A 21183-nucleotide genomic window follows, 5' to 3' on the forward strand; every position below is an offset into this window, starting at 1 on the left:
TCGTGGCGGTGGGGTGTGGGAGGCCTTAAATCCAAAGCTTTAATGGGCTCACCTCACTATCAACAGGAGGTAAGGAATGGTGGTGGTTCACCATGCTACCACCGAACTTGGACATCCGTGCTTATCGGAGGTGTGGGGGAAGGACAACCAACTCAACACAAAAAAGCACTTCGAAAGTAACAAAAGTTTTCATCAAACACTCCGACAAGCAAAGGTCATGGTGTTGGCATTTCTCTTTTGCGGTGGTGGTCCTGACTTCCAGGGCCGGATCATGGTCCCATGGGGCCCCTGGGCACATGTCTGTTGGAGGCCCCACGTACCCCCGCTTTCCTATATTGGTGTCCTTCTTGCCTTCCCCCTTGCAAGATCATCCACTAGATCGTCAAAATCTAGCTGTCTGACAAGGTCTGACTCTATTGACATAAGTGACAATGAGCTGAGACGTGTTTAGCAACATGCTACTCCGCAGCTCATTTTTTATTCTGCCTAAAAGGAAAAATGACCGCTCACCCTGGCAGTTTGTCACTGGCAAAGTTAGAAAAATCCGAAGTGCCACGAAAACATTGGGGAACACTGACAGCAGATTAAGTGCCTGCAACGTCTCAAGCAAATTAGTTTGGTACTTCTCACCCTCAGAGTCAGACATGAAAGACTTGAATTGGATGAGTTCGTTGGCAAGGTTCATGTCCAAGTCTGATGGATATGCAGTGGAGAGTGCATTTACCTTTTCCACGATCACATCACTGTTAGACACCTGATTTAACATAAACATAACTCCAAAGAGACTGGTAAAATGCTTGTAAGCATCCAAACGATGTTCAAGGCATGCCACTCGCTTATCAATGACTACATGCAATCTTCTTTGGTTCTTTCTTCTATCCTACCAGACAGTCTCGTCCCTTCACCTGATGAAGGCCGCTTGTGTTGTGGCCGAAACGTCGTGAGAATTATTGTGTTATTTTATTTTATCAATGTATTATTTTATTCTCATTCTACGTGACTTTACCGAAAGAACCAAAGAAGATGAATCATTGCAGTCACGAAAGCTTTAACTACATGAAATGTTTCTATTTTGAACTTCTCCGTCCCCTCAAGTGTCACACCTGGCTCTGAGCTCTCATCTGCCAATGTTTTGTGTTTCCTCTTTCGCTGAAGATCATGCTTATATGACTGAGAGACACCTTTCACATATAAGGCTGCCCTTTCAAAAGCCTCAAACTGGTCTCGCTGTTCCACCACAAAATCCATCAACGAAGATAAAAGCTGTGCTGCTACAGAGATGTCAATGTCACTTTCCTGTAGGTGCATGCTTGTAGTGTGGAACCGGTCAAGTATGACTTCCCAGAAATGTGCAATGAACACCATCTCTAAGGTGTCCAATTTAGCACATAGTCCAGCGTCCTCAATTCGAGTATCTCTTTTCTCATTATCATCATTGCACATACCACCGAAGGCCTCTCTAATGTGGGTGTAACTTCTCCACAGTGCCTTGGTTGACTCTGCCTGAGCACTCTACCGAGTACTGGACAGCGATTTTAATGTCAGTCTGACATCTGTCTTCCGAAAGACTTTCCCCCAGCTGTGTGTGGATGAAGAGCAAAATGTGTACAGTGACTGCAACATGTAAAAAAACACTCGTCAGCCTCTGGGCTACTGCCGTCTAAGGTGTTAACATCAACTAATTTAAGTGAATGCACTGCGCAAGGCACATACTCTATCAGAGGGATTTTTTTGTTTCAGGTGGGTCTGTAGGCCATTGTATTTTCCTGACATGTTGCTTGCATTGTCATATGACTGACCTCTACAGTTTGAGATGTCCAACCCAAGGCCCTCCACCATGAAAGTTACAAAGTCTGCTCAACTTTTACCGGTGTGGCTCTCAATTGGCTCAGAGCCCAGGAATCGCTCCACCACATTCCCGCTGCTGTTAACAAACCAGAATTTGAACGTCAATTGGTCCATATGTGACAGGTCTGGGGTGGAGTCAACAATTATTGAAAAATATTTGGCATCCCGAATCTCATCTGCTATTGTTTGGCGAGTTTTCTGACCCATTAGCTCAATGAGTTCTTCACATATTGTTGATGACAGATAGGACACTGTGCCTCTTCCTTTTCCACCAAACTTTTTCATATGTTCAGCTAAGAATGGGTCAAACTGTGATAGCAATTCTAGGATGCCAAGGAAATTACCATTATGGGTTGACCCAAACCGTTCATCATCTCCCCTAAACGCAAATCCTCTTTCACCCAAGAACTTAATCACTGTTGCAACTATTTTCAAAATATCCCTCCAGTATATCGCATATCTTAATACTTATTAAATAAGAATTGAATAAATATATATTAATAATTACAACACCCTTCAAATACTGTTGTTGGAAAATACAATCAAGTCTACTTGTACCTAAAGGCAGCTTTGAGTAGATCAAAAAGCACATATAAGAAAATAATCCTAACCCTTTAAAAGGCTGTTAGAAAATAACCCTAAGGAGGGATTGTTGAAATAGCATTTAAAAGCCTTTAAAAAGGTTGTTTTAGAAAAAGTTGAAAAAGTCTCTGAATAAATTACTGTGGCATACCAACCAAGAAAACAGGCATCTGCCTGTGGCTTTTCCTACCAAGAAATTACTTATATACCTGCCTGCCAGATATAATTATGTTGCTTGAAATTCAAAAGATAACTTTTTTTCATTGGCTGAACAACCAATAAAGGTTTCTGATAAGTTAGTGAAATTACTTGATAAGTCAGTGAAATTACTTGGTGGAGACTTTGCACATAGGCCACACCCCATCGATGGAGAGGGAAAAAATACCTCGTAAGAGCTATACTCTTATTCATAATCTTGGTTCTTTCGGTAAAGTCAAAATTTACTCGTAAGAGCTGTCGACAATTTGCATGTCAACGTTAGCATTATCTACTTCTGTGGATCTAAAAACAGATGGTCTATGGAAAAAATGAATGGGGTTTTTCTTAATCTTTAAGTATGGATTGGGTCTCTTATATATGCGTTAGTGTATGAAAAAATATAGCTTTTGGCATTTTTTTTATGTTTCACAACACCGCAGTGTATTTTTAATAATTGATTTGTCAAAGGCTCACTAAGCTCTCAACAAACGACGAGCCCTCAGTCTCACTAGCTGGCTTTTTAGCGCAGATAATTTGTTTGTCAGGGCAGCTAGCTGGCAAAAATGGCAGCTAGCTAACTAATTTCTGTTAACAAGCTGAATCACATGGGCAGCTAGCTAGGGGAAATGGCAGCTAACTAAAATAAAGGGATAGCTAGTTACGGTAAGTCCAATAACGAACGGCTTGCCATAATAGTACGCCCTTCAAACTGTCCTGTGATGCAGAATGAACTGACTTGTTGGTGAATATTGTATCTTGTCACAGCATATTGTAGCGTGCCATCCAGTGCCTCAGTTGTACAGACACACTTTACTCTCCGAGAGGCTCTCGTTTTAAGCATGAACTGTATGTACCAAGAGGCCCAGGTATTACGCTCGATGTATGCACCGAGGGGCCTGGGGGCCCTAGTGGTCGGCTCATGCTTTAAGCACCGAGGGGCCTCACATTGCAAGCGCTACGGGGCCCGGGGGGCCTAGTGGTTAGCTCACGCTTTAAACACCAAGGGGCCTCACATTGTAAGCACCCAGGGCCCCGAAGGCCCTAGTTGTCCACTCACACTGTAAGCACCCAGGGGCCCGGGGGCCCTAGTGGTCGGCTCACGCTTTAAGCACCGAGGGGCCTCACATTGTAAGCGCTACGGGGCCCCGGGGCCCTAGTGGTCAGCTCACGCTTTAAGCACCGAGGGGCCTCACATTGTAAGCGCTACGGGGCCTGGGGGCCCTAGTGGTCGGCTAACGCTTTAAGCACCGAGGGGCCTCACATTGTAAGCGCTATGGGGCCCGGGGGGCCTAGTGGTCAGCTCACGCTTTAAACACCGAGGGGCCTCACATTGTAAGCGCTACGGGGCCCGGGGGCCCTAGTGGTCAGCTCACGCTTTAAGCACCGAGGGGCCTCACATTGTAAGCGCTATGGGGCCCGGGGGGCCTAGTGGTCAGCTCACGCTTTAAACACCGAGGGGCCTCACATTGTAAGCGCTACGGGGCCCGGGGGCCCTAGTGGTCAGCTCACGCTTTAAGCACCGAGGGGCCTCACATTGTAAGCGCTACGGGGCCCGGGGGCCCTAGTGGTCGGCTAACGCTTTAAGCACTGAGGGGCCTCACATTGTAAGCGCTACGGGGCCCGGGGGCCCTAGTGGTCAGCTCACGCTTTAAACACCGAGGGGCCTCACATTGTAAGCGCTACGGGGCCCGGGGGGCCTAGTGGTCAGCTGACGCTTTAAACACCGAGGGGCCTCACATTATAAGCACCCAGGGGCCCGGGGGCCCTAGTGGTCAGCTCACGCTTTAAGCACCGATGGGCCTCACATTGTAAGCGCTACGGGGCCCGGGGGCCCTAGTGGTCGGCTCACGCTTTAAGCACCGAGGGGCCTCACATTGTAAGCGCTACGGGGCCCGGGGGCCCTAGTGGTCGGCTCACGCTTTAAGCACCGAGGGGCCTCACATTGTAAGCGCTACGGGGCCCGGGGGGCCTAGTGGTCGGCTCACGCTTTAATGCGTGGAGGGGCCCAGGGACCCTCACACTGTAGGCGCTGAGGGGCCCAGGGGTCCTCGTGGTCAGCTCACGTTTTAAACACCAAGGGGACTCGAGGCCCTCACATTGTAAGCACCGAGGGGTCTGGGTGGCAGTAGTGGTCAGCTTACGTTTTAAACACCAAGGGGTCTGGGGGGCCCTCACATTGTAGGCACTTAGGGGTCTGGGGGCCCTTGTGGTCAGCTCACGCTAAAAGCACCCAAGGGCCTAGTGGTCAGCTTGAGCTGTGCGCACTGAGGGCCCTGGTGTTCAACTTCCTTCAACTCGTTAACAGCAATTGCCCCAACACTTGTTGGAGCAAGTGTTAGAGACTACGTATTTGAGAACTCGTGTATTTTTTTTGTCAACATGTATGTATTCAAACACACCTTGATAAGATGATGTTTCTTGTCCAGCTTGGGCAATTGGAAGAGTTTGCACGAGTAGTACGTTGCGACAGTCGGAATGAGGAACTGTAACGGACAACAAACAAAATTATAACAAGCAGGGGGCTGAGAATGTGAACATTCATAACAGCAGCAAGTTGGGCCACAGTGACCTTTTAACAAACGAAATAAACATTATTTGGTGATGCTGTTGCTGCTGCGTTGGCAGTGGTGCACCAGCACAATGGGAAAAAAAACAACTCAACAATTTCAACAACACCGGTGTGGTATTAAAAGGGGAAAAAACATAATAGGCAACGTTTCGTGCAATGGCCCTTCTTCATTGCACATGACGAACTAGACGTTTTAACTGCAGCAAGGAAATCGTAATCTCCGTCAGTTATGATCTGTCCACTCTTATATGAAGGCCTCCCCCGTGTCCACAGTTTCACCATTCATCACCCTCCTGCATGTGAGCTGATTTCATCGCTGCCAGCTCCTTGTGTGTTCGCTGCTTTGGCTGCTATTGTCACCTGCCGTATTGTCTATCAGTCACGATCCTTGCGAGCAAGATAAAACCGTATTTAGTTTAAATGTAATATCACCTTCACTCAAGGGGGGGGGGGGGGTATCAAACCATTGTACACTAAAATAAAATGCAATGGAATTATGTTTAAGCAGTGCCAGATTAGCTTCGTAGCAAAAGTAGCTACATATGTACTCTTTGGTTCTTTCGGTAAAGTCACGTAGGTAGAAAATAATAGATCATGACGTTTCGATCGCAACACAAGCGACCGTCATCAGGTGAGACAATCACAGCAGGGAAACTGCTGAAGCAGGCGAGAGAGCTGTCGTGACAAGAGGCGATATAGGTCGGGTACGTGGGCGGGGCTAGAGATGGGAGAGAGAGGGGGGCGGGGCAGCAAGATCGGTGGCGGCCGGAGAGCTACATACAAACTGAGCAATAATTGGAAGGACGTTATTAACCGGTTTAAGTCGTAACTGGTGGTGATGTCCCCCTTCCTGCCTGCCTATGTTAACAGCTATTCTCGACTCTCTGAGCCACATTCACTCTATGCCCCACACCTCTCTCTCCCCCCCTTGCCTCCCCTCCCTTTTCTCTGCCCCACCCCCTCTCTCTCCCCCTGGCGAGTAGGCCTCGGCAAGATAAGGTAATTTACCTTTTTTACCGGGTAAAAGGGTAAAGAAAAAGGGTAAAGATGTCGACATGCCAATGGGTAAGGTAAAGGGTTGGGTAAAGATAGCTTGGAAGAATTACCCGGTAGGGTAAAGGTAGCGCGAAGTATTACCCGGTAAATACGTTATCTTGTTAACCGCTAAAAGCTCCGTGGCGCAGTCCGTGGTATTCATTTAACAAGTAATATTTTTTTTAAAACTTTTTTTTAAACATGCTTTAATTAAATCTACGAGTAATGGCAGAACTCCACGACTCCAGGAAGTGGCCCCGAAGCTTGCCATAACTTAAGGTGCTGTGGGCAATTACAGCCAATGTCAGTTGACAGTGGATAATTGGACCCAAGCCGAAACATAACAAAAAAATTACGTTAAAAAATATTTTTATTTTATTTTTAATGATAGAATATAGTATTGTCATCAGTATGACATAAGTATACCAAGTTTGCAGTCGAAACCGCATTGGGAAGTGGGTTAAAATTGAGTTACAAGATTTGAGGATACAACAACGACAACAACAACAGTGACTTAAAAGAAAGCGTGTAAAATTGGAATCATCGAGAGTATTCTAGATGAATAAAGCGCTCTACCTAGCATTTACCTGTTATAAACTTTTTTCATGTGTAGTAGTACCCCAGTAGGTTTAACACGTAGTATTTCGCGACCAATATTATTCATAATAAAGGTTTTTGGGTTGGATCGCGTTATTTATAAATGTGTCGTAACCCTCCACCACCCGACACGGCCAATCAGAAAAAAGTGTCACATTGACAAAAGACAAATAGGTCACTACTTTAGCCCACCGGTGTGTTGAAGAGTGAATCCACAACATTTACAGTTTGAGTACAACGTTTCGCTGGTAATTACATCCAGCATCATCGGGCAATTCGCCAGAATGGTAAAGCCCTCATTTGCTCCCGGTCTTAAATAGAGCAGCAGGGTGACGTCATAATTTAACTCATTCACCTTTACCCCCCTGTAATCAGGCAATTTGTATGGGGTGAGGGTAAAAGGTAGGGTAAAGGTAGGCTCGTTGCTTTTAACCTTTTACCTTACTTGCTGAAGGGTAAAAGGTATGGTAGAGTGATTGTATTGTGGTAAGGTAAAAGGTAGGGTAAAGATAGGCTCGTTGTTTTTACCTTTTACCTTACCTTGCCAAAGCCTACTGGCGAGCTCTCCCGTCCGCCGCCGATCTTACTCTGCCCTAACCCCAACCCCGCCCCCCTCTCTCTTCCATCACTCGCCCCGCCCATGTACTCTACCTCGATAGCCTCTTGTCATGACAGCTCTCTCGCCTGCTTCAGCAGTTTCCCTGCCGTGATTGTATCACCTGATGACGGTCGCTTGTGTTGCGATAGAAACGTCGTGATCTATTATTTTATACCTACGTGACTTTAAGGAAAGAACCAAAGAGCATGGATTCCTGCAGTCACGAAAGCTTCAAATCAAGATTAGCTACATATGCCCCGCACTTTCAAGAGCCCCACGCTAAATGCTTTCAAGTTATCAATTCCGGTTCAGTGATTCTGCACTTTGCGCATGGTGAGCGTTAGTGCGGACCCGTTGCTTTGGACTTTATCCTCTTTATGTACTCTGTGCAAGCCAACCCTCTCAGAAGTGTCGTCGACAACAACATCAAGAAGTAATAAAAAAGGGACTGAAGTACATCCTTTAGTCTGCGAGACAAATGCAAAGTTTTGGATAGAATTGATGCAGGTGTGTGTGTCAATGTGTATGGTGTGTGAAGAGTTTGGAAAACATTCAGATTGTTTTTTTATTAGGGCAGGAGGTACTGGGGAATACCACTGTACATAATTCGGCAAGGCCAGAGTCCCATATGTGTCGAATTAACAAGGGTTTACTGTATATCAGGGACGTGCGGTCAGGAGAGGCAGAGCCCCACCTGGCATACTCCAATGAAAATAGCTGTTACAAAAAGCAAATAATAAAATAAATATGACAATTTTTCCACTGATCTGTGTTATAAATGTAATTTCTAATTATGCCAATATTTTTTTCTAGTCAAAATTGCCAATTTTACGGGGCTTCGCTGCAAATACAGGGAGAGATGAGAGGTGAGGCAGCGACGCGCTCAGCCTCCCCTCTGATTGCATAACCCCTCAGAAACTGGATAGAGCGCAGGCAATAAGCGCGTGCCTGTTACTATCTCTCTGTATGCCACCAATGGAATGTTTGTAGACCCCTTCATTACATGTCCTCGCCTTCAATAGTCCAGGTAACTTATTTCACATATGTGTATAAAGATATTTAAGCTCGCTGGTCTCGTCATAAAACTGCAATGAAAAAGCACCAGGGGAGGCAGCTATCACATCTGCCTCACTGAGGGGGGCGTGTCTTGAGTCCACGTAATTGACGCTCGCTCTCCCTCCACGTTAGCCAGCTCTAGCAAAAAAAATTCCAGCGGCTGCAAAAATAGAAAATGTTATATCTAACTTTAAAAATGTCTCAAAATTGGACTTTCAATCAAAACAGGGAGTGATAAACAATGGAAGACCAATGCCTGAGCTTAAGGACCTACTTCAAACGAAGGGACAGAAAATAACACGGTCGTTTCAAATGGAGTGGTACCAACGAAAATACTGGCTGTGTGGCTGTGCTACGAAGTAAACCGCCTTTACTGCATTCCCTGCCTTATGTTCTCCATTACCGACAACGTTTGGACTAACGCGTGATTTTGTGACTTGAAAAATCTACCAAGGAGCCTCAACAAACATGAAAAATCGACAACTCAAATTGCTTTAAAAACTTTTGGAGCTTCAAGGATAGATCTGGCTTTGAATGAACAGCGGAGATTAAATATCAGCATCCACAATGCTAAGGTAAAGGAAAACCGTGAGGTTTTAAAATACCTTATTAATGCGACCTGCCTCCTCACCAAACAGACAAGCACCGGTTATTACTGATTATGTTTTTGGAGTGTTGGGGAAATACAATTTTACCCACTCCCGTGCAGTGCGAAGTAGTTGTTACCCGCAGCAGCCTATCAAAAGGCTGCTTAACTCAGCCCTCCCACCCACCCACGCCCCCTTACTGACTCCTCCCCCCTCCCTTAACCTGTATATAATCCCGGTTGTCTCTGAACTGTACTCCTGACACAGATATTCTGCGTTGACTTTTTCACCTGAAGACGGAAGCTTGTGTTGCCTCCGAAACGTCGTGATTTAATTATTTTCTTTTATTTTGTTTTATTTTATCTACGTGACTTTACCGAATAAAACCAAAGAGTATAAATACAATTGCGTTTAAAAGCTGGTAACCAGACTTATGACGGTGCCTCTGTGGTGGCATCAGATCTTAATGGGGTGCAGGCCAAGATTTAAGAAAAGGTACCTGAAGCCACGTTTACCCATTGTTATGCACACAAATTGAACCTGGTGCTCTCACATTCAGCAATATGTATGCCTGAGTGTAAAACGTTTTTTTTTAAACAGTTGAGGGACTTGCGACGTTTTTCAATAAGTCGACCAAGCGCACCCACCTACTGGTCGATCTTGTGAAGCGACGTTGACCAAGAGCAGCGCCCACGAGATAGAGATCAAATTCTAGACTAGTTCAGACGATCAGTATGTACCAATCTGATCTATGGACTGTATATATTTTCATTTGTGTTGAATGAGTATGAATAGTGGAACTGCATTTGCCTATAAAACGTGAATCGAATACGTGACTCGCCTGTATGTGTGTGTTGTAAAGAATGCTGCTATGAAATATGAATCATACGGCCGCCTAACCAATAGTCATTGTGCAACCTGCCAATTAAATAGTGAATTTAAGCTACCTCTATCGGGTTCATATGTGTGTAATTCTGGCTCTGATACTAGCCAGTGCCTCCCCAACCATTGACCTCACCACATGTCACTGCTGTATATACTGGTTCTCTGAGAGTCTATACTCACGGTTCACATTTTGCAAGTGCAAGAAACTTTTTCGAGAAAGAAACTAAGCCTACATTTAAACTAGCATGTAACAAATATTATACTATTTTATAGTGGAAACTCATCGGTCAGCTTTAGAGCATTCTAAGTTGATTGTAGAGAAGCAGTGGGGACAAGTGTAGAGTACAGTAGTACAGTGCTGCATGTAGAAACTGCCGCTAGCGCAATTTACTCGGCAGAATCTCGAAGCTCCCGATAACAACAGATCTATGCGAAGCGCACGGCTCTCGGAATTGTTTCTGGATAAGTGAAGAAAGATTTGTATTGCCGTGTGTGACAGATGCCCGTTAATACAATGTTCCGGATGGTAGAGTGCCATATAACGGAGCATTTCCTGTTGAGACGGGATTCTGTACAAGGCGCGGTTCGTCCACTAGGGGCGTTGGGGCGCTGCCCCACCAAGAAGCTGAAGATGAGAAATGTTAATACTGGTAGGAACCTCTGGTTACACCACCAGCCCACAGGGGATTATTGTGTCCGTCCGTCGTGCATCCAAAAATGGGAGGGGTGGGGCTGGGTGGATAGGGGAAGGGTGGGGAGTGGCTGGGTGGGGAGGGGCTGGGCGGGGAGGGTGGGGCTGGGTGGCAGCGGTGGGGCTGGGTGGGGAGGGTCTGGTCACCCCGTGGTGCCCTTATAAAACTCAACGTTTCACCTACTCATGCCGGCTTGTGCCCGCCCTCACAGTCGGGCATATTTGCAGAATACACCACGCCACCATTTACCCTAGCCATTGACCGAGCAACCCAATGTTCCTACCAGTTCCCTCCGCAGGAATGTTTTTTCTAATAAAAAATGTTTTTTATCAATTGTTGTGTTTACATTTTTTAAAATTATTACGTCAACGTGAATTGCCTAATGAAGATAACACTTTAAATTGTTCACATGAGAAACCAGTGCAACACCACAGTCTGATTTGTGCCTCGGGAAGGTTTGTGTAGGTGGGTGTACAATGGTATGTGGTTGTTATTGTACAGTATACAGTGTCTTGGTTGCCTTGGCTCATTTGTTGAGTCGTGTCAGCTGATCTTTAGCTTTAGGCTTTTGGCCGTGTCAAAGGGGTTGTGTCGTGTGGACCTGAGGGTCATGGAGACAGCATTTGAGTGCTTTGTTGTTTTGTTTCGTTTTGTTTATAAATGCCGACCGTTGGTAGAAAAGACAGTTATATCGCGTTCAAGGGAAGGCCAATAATATGACGAGGTTTTTCTTAATTACAACACCATTTCCACTGGGTGTGAATGTCACGAGCCGCCCCTGATTCTGGATCGGCTGCTGTCTATGTTGGGAACTACAGCTCTCTAGCTGCCTGCAGGCTTCTGTTTCTGATGGGACAATAGTTCCTCTTGGCAGGCCCACTTACACGATTTCTTAAACTAAACTATGTTTTATTTTACCAGATAAGGCTTACTGAACTATATAGCTTTATTTCAGAAGCGACCTGGCCACAAATGATAGCTCAATAAAGTGGCTTATCATGTGAAAATTGATAGTAGCCACATACTATAAACACATGTTACTAAATATGGAGGGAAAAACCGGAGGACCCGAAAAAAAATCCATGCGACCAAATATTCAGGCGTCAGGATTGGGATCGAACCCACGACTTCTGCATATCAGGTGAGGTAGTTAACATCTCGCCACTGTGGCATCCGGGGGTGAGAACAAGTCCACACGACGTGTATTTCGGAGCTACTGGATTGAGGAGCGAGACAAATTCGTCCATGTGGGGATGAAAGTCTTGGGACTGATAGACCAAGTTCATAGCTTTTCAAAATGACTGTAGTTGAGGAATTATACGGTTTAGATGTCACTTGTTGCTCTCTGATGGGCATGGAATACTTGGGTAATCATTACTGGCCATCGTTCCCACACTGTTCCTCATCTTTTTTTAAAGTATGTTTTTCAAATCGTACAAAATTGGAACATTGTACCCTCGACTGAGCAACTGGGATTGAAACTTCCAATCAGATCACATGCAGAGCTCATATGACTGCCCGAGGTTGCAAGCTATAGACCAATCATTTTTTACCAAACACTTTAAACCAAAATATCTGGTTTGATTGGATAGACAAAACTCCAGCTGTGTATGCAAATTCCACTGTTAAGTTTGTATAGTTGCTGAAAAAGAGATGCAGTACCACTAGCGATTGCCGGTAATAGTTTCCTTGAAGTTACCTCAGTTTGAAGGCATTTAGTCAGGCAATCAACGTTTGACATCACCTGACCTTGAGACTGGATTCATCTCGATCTTTCTCATTCTCTCAGCAGTCGCTGAGTCGGCATAGCGTAACATGCAATATGACTCAATCTTGCACCCACTGGAACATTTTAGAAAAAAATTCTACAATCTATTTGTGGCGCACATCAAAAGTGCCACACATTTTTTTGGTCTTCGTTTTTTTATTCTTTCAAGTCTAACCGTGTATCTAGCAGGAAGTATTGCTACGTTCAAATTCATTAGTTCAGAATTTTAAATGCGCTGTAAACAGTAGACTTGAGTGGGCGAGTTATAATGACAGAGAGTGGCAACCAAAGGAGACGATGGGTTCCATGGGGGTATTTCCCATGGAGATGGAGCGAATAATTCAGCTCCTTTTACAGGTGTTAGGTGGATTTAGCAACAAATCAGAGCTCACCTGTCCACCTTTTCAGGACACATTGCTAGGAGGGAAATTTATAAGCCCTTTATGAGGTGTTGGCAATAGTCTGTGGTTTATAGACTGCACAGACACTGACCTAATCATGCAGCAAGTCAACAAGCTACAAAGTCACGCGGTCTGTAGAGACATCACTCCTGCCTTTTTCCCAGGCGACGTCCAATACTAAGCAGTCAAAGAAAAACCTCTATTATGGATACTAATTAGTCTCATTGGTGCCAAAAATATATAATCTGACATTAAGTCTCCATCAACATATATCAGTCTCTTCAAGTAAAACAAATGCAGTGGAATTATTTCTTACACGACCCCATCGGCCGCACGGCCTTCTGGGAGTGCGTTATTTCAGCAGCGTTCATTCAAGACAAGCAAAAAACAAACTCTGCACCAGTCTCGGCACACAGCGTCTCGCCGGCAGAGTCAGGCCTGCTCATTTATACACAGGTGCAGCAGATGCAGTCAGTGCCAGGTATAGGCATAAGCTAAGTAAGCTATAGCTTAGGGCCTCACATTATGAGGGGGGTCTATAAATACGACAACAACAAAAAACACAATACGAGGTTCAAAGTTTGACATAATCGGTTGAAAAATAAAAGCGATAGGGAAAGAAAAGAAATCCTCAGGAACGGTTATTATCATTCTGATATGACAAAAATGTACAGGGATTCCTCAATGAGGCCTCTTAAGCTCGACATAGCTTAGAGCCCCAGCAATATCATAATCCGGCCCTTCAAATACTGCTCGTCTCAGTGTTCATGTTTCCATGGCTGTTGCTTACAAAATTAACTCGCTGCAATGTTTTGTCAGAAGTAGAAAAGAATCCCAGGAACACCGATTTCAGCGATGCGTGTATGTTGAACTTATTTCGCACCATACGTAGCCAACCGTGTTAATCGGAGATGCAGGGGAAGGATAACCAACTAAATACAAAAATCAGTTTTAAAGAAATTAGTTTTAAATTTAGATTTCAAATTGCAAACATCCAGTTGTTTCTCAATATCGGAAGAGCATTCCAGACGGCCGCAGAAGCGCATCTGAAAGCGCGCGATGCAGTGACCCCATTTGTCTCTGTCAACGATTCGGTCGTGACTCGATGATACATGGGAACATGACTGTGATTCACTGTTTAGCAGACTGGAGTTGGTGTATCACATTGATCGTCGTGGACCGTGAAACTCCTAACCATGTCAGGCTGCGAGCTGACACTTAGCAATACAGCTCGTGGGTTCCAGACCCATGCATGTGGATTTTGAACATTATCTCCCTCTACATGTGGTTTTACGTGTTCACTGTGGATTCCTCCGCGTATGTTGACGCCTTTATTTATTCAATCCACTTCTCCAAAAAATATGTCGAAATTATGTTGCTGACCATAGCCTTCTACGGATACTTAGCATTTTCTGAAAGTACCTGTGTTTAATGGACAGAAGATGTTTGTATTGAGTAATCATATTCGTAGAATAATGATGGCCATCGTTATTATCATCACTTGTTTTATTTAGCGCGTGTGTCTGAGACCGGGACACGAGGTAGAGTCGGATCTCGCAGAATTCGGTCACCACGTGTTTAATCATTAGCTTCCCCTGAGGGAGAGGGGGGGTACTGACGGGGGGCGGGGGGACCAGGGGGTTGGGGCACTACATGAATGTTCAATCCATTGCTCCCAAAGTAATGAAGCAACACCATCATCGTTATCATCCAATACCCGTCATCAATGACAGGGCACCAGACACGTGACCGCTGCTGCCACCTTCACCTTGTCCCGCCATCATCATCACCACCATCGCCGTCATCAATGACTGCACAAAAGTTACTCTTACTGTCACGTCACCTTGTCGTTCACTATGTCGAACGTGGAGTAGTTTTGGGGCAGGGGCTGCTCCATGGCAGATCTTTGGCTCAGCAGCTGGACGCTCTTGGAGCCCCGCGTGGCCGTGCCGTGGTACTGGATCTGAGTCTCGTTCGCTGGGTCCTCGGTGCTGTAGGCCCAGAGTAGGCGCACCGTGTCCTCCTGTCGAGTAGAGACACGGATGGGTGTGGTGACGCGGGGACACATGCGTTAATAAGACTTGAGATCTCAAAAAAACATTGAAAAACATGGAGGGAATCATCGAAGAAAATCCTGAGAAATGTTAACGGAAACATCTCCATAATACAGGTTTTTTTTTAAAGTTAGATCGCATAAATATAAATGTGTCGTTAAACCCACCACCACCCGACACAGCCAATTAGTAAGGGTTGTCACGTAAAAAGAACATGACAATTCGTTACTAGTACAGCACACCGGTGTGTTGGAGAGCAAATCCACAACATTTACGATCTGAGTACGACCTCTGATGAGTGAGAAAAATCTTACTAATCTGACCTCGGAATTCCCACTGCCCTCTAGACGTTTCCACGTGTTTAGATACGCCAGCAGGGAAAACTATGTTGTAGTGGCATTCAGAAAGATAAGTGCTGTGACCTCCATTGTGGTGGTTCAACGCAGTATGAATGAGACAATACAGTCTGGTAGATCCGAGTCCTCAACATGGGTGGAGGAATCAATGGGTGACGTTCACGTGCACAGAGTAATAATCGTAGTAGCGATAGAAGAGTGATAACGAGGCGACTGACCGCCAGTGAACGATCGAGTGAACAAAGTGAAAAACACTCAGACATAAGGCTCCACATTAATTCCTCTACTTCTGGCTACTTCACCTCTCTTATCTCCCACAACACTCCCACCATCCCCGTTACCTTCATGTCCTCCGCCTTACATAGGGCATCATCAGTGGGTGCAGATGGCTGATATAGGAATCAGCAATCATGTACGTAGGCACAGGTATAAGATAGCATAATTGCTGGCTGAATGTGTCATGTAGCCCGTATGGCCAACTACAGCGTGCTCAACCAAGCAGGTTCTGTCTGGCTGGATAGTGGGGGCTATGCTGGCGGGCACAGGCTAGACGGAAGATTGGCTGGTGTACGTGGTGCAAAAGAGGTCCTGGAACTGATTGAACTTACCGACCACTGCTATCAGCGGAAAAAAGATCGGTCTCGGTGGAGGAGGCTCGTGAAGGATGCTACTGGGAAGTTGGAGGCAGTCGCCCTCCAACAACTGTGGAGGGCGGAGGAGGGACGCTCACAACAACGAGCGGAGCGCCGGGCAAATAAAACGCAGCCAGTTGGCACGGTGGAGAGCACAGCTGGTGCATCTTACAGTCATCTCAGGCAGTCAACCCCTAACACCTGGGTCTGTCTCGTGACCTCCTGTCTGCAGCGAGTCTTCCACCTTTCCCGTGGCCTCAAAGTGCACCTAGCCTGACACAAGCACCAAGCTGACATCACCGCCACTTAGTGTTGAGTTTTTAGTAGCGAATATACGACTGTCGTTGTGTTTCGGTGCCTATTTGTACACTTGTGTCTCTAAATGCACGCATGTGTGTATGTATAAGGTACACGTATGGATGTGCGTATGCACGAACATACACACGTGTATGTATGTATGTGTGTACAAGTATGTGTACTCGTGTATCTTTTTGTCTATGTGGTGCTCGCCAACAGCACTTGCCCCTACAGTCTGTTAATGCTATATGGGGGAACTTTGTCTTTATACTCGTGTTTGTATGTGTACACATGTGTGTGTGTGTGTGTACACGTGTGTGTGTGCAACACGCACGGTGATGTCCCTGTCATTGGCGTCGCACGTGCGCAGCGCGCGCACCACGCGCATGACCGTGTGGGTGCCGTTCTCGCTGAGCCGCACGAGTTTGTAGTCCTGGCTCGCGTCCCGCACCAGGTTGCGCGCCCTCTCGATGTGTGCGTCCTGACCGCACAGCAGCAGGCCAGCGGGGAAAGGAAGTGAAGAGGGCATCATGTTTGTGAGAGCAGAATGAGAAATTCAGAAAAGGTGATCTCTAATGTGTAACACTCCTGATAATGCGTAAAAGCAAGTTTTCATTAAACCCTTGGAAAATGCGTTAACCATTTTATGCATTTGACCCCAGTTTTATAACGTTTAGTTTTTCCAAAGCGTCTTCGTCACCATCATCAACACCAGAATTGATTTGAATGTCCACAACTGCAACACTGCCACAAGCATCATCGTCACTCGGTGGTGATGATGATGATGATGGCGACAACAAGGGATGATCATGGTTAGTGGTGGTCATCAAGGTGAATATGATCGTGTCCTGAAACCACGGCCATGCGGGGATCGAACCCAGCCGACTGGTCTCTCCTAGTGAGGACCGCGTCGTCTGCCACTCACCACGAGATGGGTAGCGGCTGCGCTGTCCACCCACCCGACCACAAAATCAGAGCCAGCCATCTTTCCCGTGGAGCTCAGCCCCAGGCCGACCCAGCCCAGGGTGAGAACCTGAGCCTCCAGAACGATCTGCTCGCTGTCGAACGCCCACGAGACGTGGAAGTTTCCGGATGCCAGAACCGCGCTGAACGTGAGATTGCCCGTGACGTTCAAAGCACAGGACACCTTCATCACCCCCGTGATCATCATCACCATCATCACAACCGTCGGTGCCATCATCTTCACCGACATCGTCCACACGTGGCGAAGCAGAGGTCGATAGATTGGGTGACAGACGCAGCGCTGCCAGTGAACACGGAGGACGTGATGTCTTTATAAGAGAGGGGACCGTGGTAGCCGAGACAGACGAGGCAGGTGGGGAGGTGCGAAAAATTTGGTATTTAAATGTGTGCCAGCAGATCCTGTGACTTAGACCCCCCCCCCCCTCCGCTGCATCGCTGGTGCATATTTTAGTAAGAAATGTTCTTTTCCGACAATGCGAGCATGTGCTATTTTAACCCCGATGACAAGTGACAGATTGTGTGATTTTACATTCTTGCCAGCACATGATGAGGTGGGCTGACCTTAACACCAATGGCTCGGCACGCCAATGCCAATTGCAACAAAGACAAAGATCCCCGTATAGTTCTTCTTTGGTTCTTTCGGTAAAGTCACATAGAATGAGAATAAAATAATAAAATAAAACAATAAAATTCTCACGACGTTTCGACCACAGCACAAGTAGCCGCCTCAAATGTCTGTATAGCTTTACAGACGTTTGAGGCATGTGCTGTTAGCGAACATGTATAAAGTCGGGCAAGGCACACGAGTGGATGGGTGGCCAGCACCACATCCGGCCGATTTTGTCTCCCAGGTGGTCATGTTTACACATTGCACCAGGTACTCATTTGAGGTTGAGTCGACTTAGCAGAGGCCCAGGAACGGTGCAAATATGTTATTGGTCGTGAGTGGGAATCGAACTCGGGTCGCCGGGGTCATAGTGCAACATGTACATGACTAAAATTAGAGCACATCAAGTAGATATCTGGCTTATATGATGTGTTCATGTATGTGTCGCTTTCTCTGGAGACTCCGGCTTTCTCCCGCATGTTCTAATCAAAAAAGGGTTTTGTTTTTCAAAATCAGAATCTTTATTGAGACTGGAGAAATCCGATGAGCTATGAAGCTCTTTCTCACACATGTCCAGTATCATAGATGTCCAGAACTCATTATATACTTAAAGGTAGACCCTCCAGACTTAGCTACTATATTCTAGCATGTGGCAGCAATATGTTCAGGAGCCAAATGCTTTTGTCGAGGTCTCCTAGATACGACAGAGCTTCAGAAGTGAGTCCGTGTAGCTTTGTGATTCCTCCTCCGTTGAAGGATCGCAGACTGCAGTGGTTCATAGTTTGGATTGCATGGCAACAGTCACACTCCTATGGCTGGTTTTTACTTTTCCATTCATGACGATGTCCGAAACGGCCTGTTGTTGTTCAGATGTGGTTGATAGTTATATAACACCAGTATCTTCGATGAATCTCAAAGCCAATGTTACTAGTTCATAAAGCCTGTCTTTGCCAGGTAAAAGTTTTCAATAAATATAATAATTAACCTGATATTATTTTTTTTAAATTTACGATCAGACACTAACTACTCTAAAATTTCAAAAAATAATTGTTGACGACTTGATTCAATTACTTATATTTAAATACGTAACTGCTCAATTTAAATAGTCCGTTCTTATTTGTATTAGAAAAAACAAAAATGTATTAACTTCATGCTCTATGAGGGGAAACACCTATCTTTTACCATTTTCGAATTATTCAGATTTGAACAAAAATTTGTATAATCTTAGTTTTTTCGGTAAAGTCACGTTGAAGAGAAACAACAAAATAATAAAATATATATATATTTTTATTGTTATATATACTTTATTATTTTGTTGTTTCTCTTCAACGTGACTTTACCGAAAAAAACTAAGAATATGAATTACTGCAGTCACGAAAGCTTTAAATCAAAAATTTGTATGTTTCGTTGGAAACCACTTGAATCCGAAATATCTCAAAAACAATAAAAGATAGAACAATGGTTCTCGCTTTAATTGTATTTGCAGTCGGTTTCTGAATGGCACTCACAAACATGCTTATGGGGCACTTAAATTGAGATTTAGGATTTTCAGATGTTCCCATTGTTTGTGTCCTAAAAGCTACCTATGTACCAAATTAGAGCTTTCTACCTTGTCGGGAAGTACCATAGAGGTTTTGGTGACATACAGATCAAGGTATTTATTTATATATATGTTTGGTCTCGATTGGGTTAATTCTGGACCATACTCCATTTCACCCAGTCCACACAGGAAGTGACTCCATTACACTCAGTCCACACAGGAAGTGGCTCCTTACCACTTAGTCCAGACCGGAAGTGACTCCATTTCACCAAGTCCACCCACGAAGTGACTCCATTACACTTAGTTCACACAGGAAGTGACTGCACTCAGGCCACGCAGGAAGAGACTCCATTTCACCCCGTCCACGCAGGGATTGACTCCATTTAACCAAGTCCACACAGGAAGTGACTCCATTACACTCAGTCCACACAGGAAGTAACTCCATTTCACCCAGTCTATACAGGAAGTGACTCCATTTGACCCAATTCCCACAGGAAATAACTCAATTTCACTCATTCCACACAGGAAGTGACTCAATTTCACCCAGTCCACGCAGGAAGTGAGGCCCCGCCTGGTTGCATATCCTTATATGGCTGTCCCACGAAAACAAAGCACCTGCCTAGGTATGTTACGTCTTGAATCACTCCACCCCCTCCACTCATGATTGATGGAGCAGCTGTGGAGAGAGTGGAGAAGTTCCCATAACTGGGCATTGTGCTTTTGGCCAGCTCCGGCTGGGCAGCAGTCTCACTCCGAATCAGTTGAAAGGCATTACCTTTTCATCTGCTGCATAACGCTGTGTGGACACTCCCTGGTTTATTGTTCCATATAAAGCTCTGGGTCATCTCAGCCACAGTTATGCTTTCTCTTCTCTTTGCTTGCGAAACGTGGACCCCTTTGTTGAACATTTGTGCCAGTTTAAAACATTCAGGCTGGGAAATGGAGTACTGCTCTGTGGGACATGTGTCGCGTGTATATAATTTATTTCCTCCAGTATGTTAGTTATCGTCCCCCTTACCATTTTATCCCCTTCAACAGGCCCTGTCTCATCGAACTCAGGGTGCCGTTTGCAGAATTTCTGTTCCCCCCTTCGTTTGGCGACTGGCGCTTTGTATTGAGCTCGTGTTGAGTTGAAATAAAAAGAATAAAGGAAAAATAATTCAGCCTGGCCTGACCCGACTGGATTGTGTGAGGAGCTCACAGATCCTTGAAAGAATTGAACAGTCCCATCAGTGGGTTTCTGTGGCAGGCGAGGCTGCGTTGGCTGGGTCATATAGCCTGCATGCCCATGGGCCACTGCATGCCCAAGCCGCTTCTATTTGGCCAGATAGAGGGGGGTAAATGGACGCGGCACAGGCTAGAGAAGGGATGGACTAATATCGTACAGAAGGATGTGGAGTTAATTGGACTTGCCGATGACTGGTACCAGCAGCGTTATGATCAGCCTTTGTGGTAGATGGTTATGAAGGTACTACTGGGCAGTTGGAAGCAGGTACATTCCAAGAACAGTGGAAGGCAGAGGAGCAACGGTCACGTCAATGGGTGGAGTGCCAGGGCGCTGAAACTCAGCAAGTTGGCTCAGTAGGGAGCACAGGTGGTGCCTCGGCTGGTCATATCAGTGAGACAACCCATGGCATCTGGATCCGTCCCATGACAACCTGCTGGCATGCTTTCGACATTGAACTTTGCCTCAAGGTGCACCTAGCTTGGTACAAGTGCCATAGTGATGTCATCACCACTATATGAATGTACATCACACTCCATATCACACATATTTCACATTTTCATAAACAGTACAACTCGAGTATGAGCTCAAGTTGGCGCCCCTTCCTCTACCAAATCACGTTTACATGTTTTTAGACATCACAAGTTGGCCGGAAACCCAAATCTTTGAGGC

At 45.6% G+C, this 21183-nt stretch overlaps 1 protein-coding gene across 1 annotated transcript in view; it reads right to left on the reverse strand.

Moving 5' to 3' along the window:
• LOC116946703 (DBH-like monooxygenase protein 1 homolog) overlaps positions 1-17559 on the reverse strand; it is a 33332-nt gene extending 15773 nt beyond the window's left edge. Inside the window, exons 1-4 of the mRNA XM_076069968.1 lie at positions 17081-17559; positions 16490-16636; positions 14660-14839; positions 5028-5111 (exon numbers count right to left, since the gene is read on the reverse strand). Coding sequence (XP_075926083.1) covers positions 5028-5111; positions 14660-14839; positions 16490-16636; positions 17081-17368 — 699 coding nt within the window. The 5' untranslated portion in view covers positions 17369-17559. The remainder of the gene's footprint in view (positions 1-5027; positions 5112-14659; positions 14840-16489; positions 16637-17080) is intronic.
• Between the last annotated feature and the right edge of the window lie 3624 nt (positions 17560-21183).

This window comes from Petromyzon marinus, chromosome 27 (genome assembly GCF_048934315.1).
Source record: "Petromyzon marinus isolate PM22_M1 ecotype Great Lakes invasive population chromosome 27, UKy_Petmar_22M1.pri1.0, whole genome shotgun sequence".
In the NCBI taxonomy this organism is placed as follows: Eukaryota; Metazoa; Chordata; class Hyperoartia; order Petromyzontiformes; family Petromyzontidae; genus Petromyzon; species Petromyzon marinus.